The sequence below is a fragment of the Vigna umbellata genome, chromosome 2 (genome assembly GCF_029865625.1).
Source record: "Vigna umbellata cultivar VRB3 chromosome 2, Vumbellata_1.0, whole genome shotgun sequence".
In the NCBI taxonomy this organism is placed as follows: Eukaryota; Viridiplantae; Streptophyta; class Magnoliopsida; order Fabales; family Fabaceae; genus Vigna; species Vigna umbellata.
This window is the reverse complement of record NC_142166.1, coordinates 53355634-53360572: the sequence shown is the minus strand read 5'-3', so window position 1 is coordinate 53360572 and position 4939 is coordinate 53355634. Positions and strand designations below refer to the sequence as shown.

Here is a 4939-nt window from a genome sequence, read left to right as displayed (position 1 = left end):
AATTGTTTATATTATTTCACTTTATAATTTAAATATCAATTTAAAACACTTTTAATTAAAAATATATATTTATTTAATTTTTAAAGTAGAAACCAAAATATATTCAAATTTGATATACAAATTTTAACTTTGTCACTAAAATCATATTTAATCATTTTTTAATAATATATATAAATTTTTACTTTTTTACATTTATTATATTTTAAGTATTTTTTCATTTACATTTTCTTATCACATCATATAATTTATAAATTTATTATTTTTATTTTTTCAAAATGTATATTAAGTATAGAAGCGTAGATATTTGTTATGAATTTTATTTTTTTCATTTACACACTTTCTTATTGTTTTTGTTTCTTTCGTATTCTACAAAAAAAAAGCGTTAATTTAATAGCATTGAGACCTTTTTTTCAAACAGTACAGAAGCAACACGTGTCGCATAGACATTGGAGAGACCACGTATATGTGTTTTGAATTAGAATTGTGGTGCGTTCAGAGCTATGAAAGCGAAGTCAATGCTTAAACATGGTGGATTTAAGTTTCGACATGCAAGAGCGAAGCGTATAACAGAATGGGTTGGGTCGCAGACACTCTTCACTCTTTCAATTCGATTCGATTCAGAGAAGTATTCAACCAGATCATCACTCTCGGTACCATGCTCCTTTTCCCCCATTTCTTTCATAATCACCCATTCAACAACTACTACGCAAATTAATCACTTAATTCTCGTTAATTTCTATCGCTCTTGCAATCGCTTTCAGGTTTGATTGTATCATCGGCGCTCGTCATATGGAAAGGGTTAAGCTGTGTTACCGGCAGCGAATCGCCCGTCGTCGTTGTTATTTCCGGAAGCATGGAACCTGGTTTCCGACGAGTAAGTGTGTCTCGCTCTATTTTTAGATTATGCCTAAATCTTCTTTTTCTTTCAAGAACCTTACACTCACACACACATTGTTTTTACTTTGCATACTATCCTTTTAAATTATAAAAGTATTATATTTACTCCAATGTTAAAATCATTACCATTTAAAAGACCAAGTCTAACGAAAATATAACTACAAGAATTTTGGTATATGATGAAAAACAAATTATTTTATTTAGATACGTAAACAGATGGTAATAAAAATTCTGTTGAACAACGAGTATATCGAGGGGAAAACAGGAATGTAAGTGTAGTTTGAGTTAGTGATGAAAGATCTTATTTTTGGTTTATTTCAAGATATGCCAATAATAATGTAAATGGTCATTTGCCTTTTCTTTTGTCCCAAGCTTATGCGATGCTTGGTTAAATGGTTTTCTTACAGGGTGACATTCTGTTTTTGCACATGAGCAAGGATCCCATTCGTGCAGGAGACATTGTGGTTTACAGTCTAGATGTATGTACCATTATATTATTATTATTATTATTATTATTATTATTATTATTATTTTGTTTTGTACTGGATGTGGATTTTGAAATGCTTTCCTATATTATTCTATCAGTTTCTGTTTCTTGGCATTGACCATCAGTCTTTTCTTACTACTATACTTGTCTTGACAAGAACATGTTTTTTACCCCATGAAAATATTACTGTTTTTTTTTTAATTATTCATATGTTTTAACTTTCTTTAATATCAAAAAAGATATAGAAAAATGGTAAAACCGAAAAGTACTCCCATTATAACTGCACAAGTAGCCAATGTCAGGTTGAAGCTGCTACTGAAAATCCAGTTATTTGAACTCAAATATACTTTTAGTCTTGTTAAAAGAATATTATTTATTATTTCAGTTTTTATAAAAAAGTGTTTAATTCTTTATCTTATGTTAAGATTTTAATCATTCTCTAGATACTGAAAATGTGTCACAATAGATTAGATCACATTATTTTTCTAGTTAGAAACTACAATTTACAAGATTTACACAGAAGTTCAAACAAAAACTGTGCTATTTTCTTGCGTAGAGCGTATTTAACCCTTTTGAGAGATAGAGAAATAACCTTAACTCTCTTTTCTTCTCAATACTTAATTATTCAACAAAATCTCATGCTGTTCCCGTTAATGGAGAGTAGATCAAACTATCAATATTATACTCGTCAACCTATTCTCGAAATAAGACATTTATGTTTCTTTTGAAATATGCTATCTGCATGTCTATCTTTTCCTTAATATTAACCGCTGCACATATAGATTTCTTATACTCTGATAGAGCATAAATATTTGAGAAATAAATAAAAATTAGAAGGATTTGGTTGAAGAGAAATAAAGAAGACATGGGAAGAAAGATATACAGATAAGTATAAACGAGTTAGAAATATCACAATGACTCCCGTCTATTTTAAAATTATATTTTTTTTTCATACTTAAATTTGTTTCATCTTCACTCATCCTTTTAATTTTTTCAACATCAAACAAATCCCTTAGCCTCATAACAAGTCTAGTGACTTTCATGCATTGCAATATTGGATAGGATCCTTGTCACCTTGTTCTCTAAAGGGTAAAAAATGTTCTTAATTTTTTCTAGTGACACTTAGATATGTATTTGTTATATAAAACAATAATTTATTAACATTTTTTAATAATATTTTAACAGTATTTTTTTATTAAATTTAGAGTACGTCAGTACTAAATAAATAATGAACTAATGAAAAAATAACTATTATAGTATCAAAATGTTATTAATAAATCTGTGTCAAAAAAACAGAAACACAGAGGAAAGACAAGTTTTGGCCATCAGTTATGTTCTTGCAATATAATGCTAGTCTTGAATGATTTATTTATATTTAATGTCGCTTCAACAATACATTTTGACGACTAATGGCTACACATTGTGCAGGGAAAAGACATTCCAATTGTTCACCGTGTAATTGAGGTTTGTATAACTTTAGTTTTGTTCTGCTCAACCTTTTAATTTCTATTTAGTTCACCCAACGTAAGCCTATCATAAACGGTGTATCTTTTAATAAGAAAATAGACATTATGCAGAATACAGATAAACAGAAACACAGGGGAATGCATATGAAAAAAGGAATAGTGATAGTGAAAGGTTATAGATAATAGGTCCTTTGAACTACGTAACATGGTAACCATGCTAATTCTAGAATCAAAGGCTAGCTGGTTTGTACTGCTGAATTTTTTTCATTTTACAAAATGGATTTATTGGCTTCTTCTATTTTTAGAATTTGAATACTATTTGATGACTATGATACATATCACTCAATTTGTTGATTTTTCTTAGGTTCATGAACGTAAAAATTCTGAAGAAACTTATATCCTAACAAAAGGTACAATACAATAGATATGGATGCCTACATAATATGTCCATGTCATTTTCCAATTGTCAGCAGATGATCCATATTATATATTTTGGTCACGGTTCAATAAAGCTATTACTTTTAGTACTAAATTTATTGTGAATTAGCTTTTTTGGTTTCAAAACATTCACATTTCTTTGATATGCATTTCAGGAGACAACAATGATGACGATGACAGGGTTATGTATAATTATGGCCAGAAGTGGTTACAAAAACACCATATTATAGGAAGAGCTGTAGGGTAAATCCTTTTACCTTAGGACTAAGCTTCACCTTTTTGAACTCGTCAAAGAGAATTTGCTTTTGAGCCGACTAAGTACATTTTTGGATTAAATTGAAAGAGTTTAAAAATATTTGTTTTCAAATCAAGAGTCTTTATTCTTCATTTCTTTGAAGAAATTTGCAAAATCATTTTTCAAATTATAAACAAAACATGATTTCGTCAATTATGTTTACACACTTCATTACTTGTGTCTTTTCTGCAGGTTCTTGCCTTATGTTGGTTGGGCTACAATAATAATGTCTGATATTCCTGTTCTCAAGGTTTGTTCTTTGGAACTACAGTTCAATAGTGTGTCAATATTAGCAGCTTAATATTAATGCATTCTTTCTTGCAGTATATACTGCTAGGGGCACTGGGACTGCTAGTTTTAACAACGAAGGAATAAGGATGCAATTCTTGATACATGGCTTAAATGGATTTTAAGGACGAAGAGTGTAACAGAGTATAAATAAATTATATAAGAATATCATAATCTTTTTTCTTTTTCAAATATATACATACCTCAAAGTTACATACTCTTCCTTGTTTTGGTTTCCGCTACAAAGCTACACATATTATCACATAGTGCAATAAACTCTGCTAAAAATTAATAGTATTATTTCTTCATGTTTAACACTTTGAACTTTAATAGCAATCTTCTCACAAATGTTTGATACGATCAAGACAGTTCTATATCAATAATAAAGTATAATAGTAAATACTACTTTGTTTAACATCCCAAAATTTTTACTCAAGTTCACATTTAGAGTTCATAGACTAGATATATTGTATTTCAAAATGCTTTCTCAAAAATAATTAAAATACTTCAAAAAATAAGTTTTATTTTGGGAACTTGGTAGAGTAAGGAATGGGAAAATATGTATGGATAAAACGGATATTACACTATGATTTATGTTGGTTTATTCCAACTTGAATTGCATCTAATTTTTTTTTTTTACTAATGGCAAAAGGTTCCATTAATAAATTAATGTTACAACTATGATTTATTGTCATCTTTTGGCTTACAAAAGCGTATGCAAGACCATTCATATTTGAGTACATAATGACACTATTAATAATACATCAAAAGTTGTGTGAAATGTATACAAGGAAACTCTGAACTGCACAACATAAACTTTTAGGATTCCCTGCATTTGAGAATAACTTCACAAATATAATTTTCTCTTTAAGTTAACCAAAATGTGACCTTTAAACTTAGCATTGGTAACTTCTGAATATCTTTACATGCAATTTTTAATGTATATCACAAGTAGAGCATTAACATTAGTGGTTTCCAGGTGACTTCATTTCTATCTATAGAAGTCCAAGAAGACTTGTAAAATCAACATTCATCTTCCTCAACTTCTTCACCTTTTTGTCTTTCTTG

General features: G+C 28.9%; 1 protein-coding gene across 2 annotated transcripts; it reads left to right on the top strand.

Moving 5' to 3' along the window:
• Nucleotides 1-499: 499 nt before the first annotated feature.
• Nucleotides 500-4186, top strand: LOC124819925 (uncharacterized). Of its 2 annotated transcripts, XM_047291534.2 has the most exons (8): nucleotides 500-650; nucleotides 762-874; nucleotides 1305-1376; nucleotides 2813-2848; nucleotides 3215-3260; nucleotides 3444-3531; nucleotides 3776-3833; nucleotides 3908-4186. In XM_047291534.2, exons 1-8 carry the CDS (start codon nucleotides 572-574, stop codon nucleotides 3956-3958), a joined length of 543 nt encoding a protein of 180 aa, XP_047147490.1. In that variant the 5' UTR covers nucleotides 500-571; the 3' UTR covers nucleotides 3959-4186. The 2 variants fall into 2 exon arrangements, with proteins under 2 accessions (XP_047147490.1, XP_087963665.1); XM_088107539.1 differs by lacking the exon at nucleotides 1305-1376.
• Nucleotides 4187-4939: the final 753 nt, after the last annotated feature.

What these genes read in the sequence shown, in the direction of transcription:
- LOC124819925 (XM_047291534.2), top strand. Translation starts at nt 572, where the DNA reads ATGGGTTGGGTCGCAGACACTCTTCACTCTTTCAATTCGATTCGATTC. An exon ending in CAACCAGATCATCACTCTCG is followed by an intron (nt 651 to 761) that starts GTACCATGCTCC and finishes AATCGCTTTCAG; the next exon opens with GTTTGATTGTATCATCGGCG. An exon ending in AACTTATATCCTAACAAAAG is followed by an intron (nt 3,261 to 3,443) that starts GTACAATACAAT and finishes TATGCATTTCAG; the next exon opens with GAGACAACAATGATGACGAT.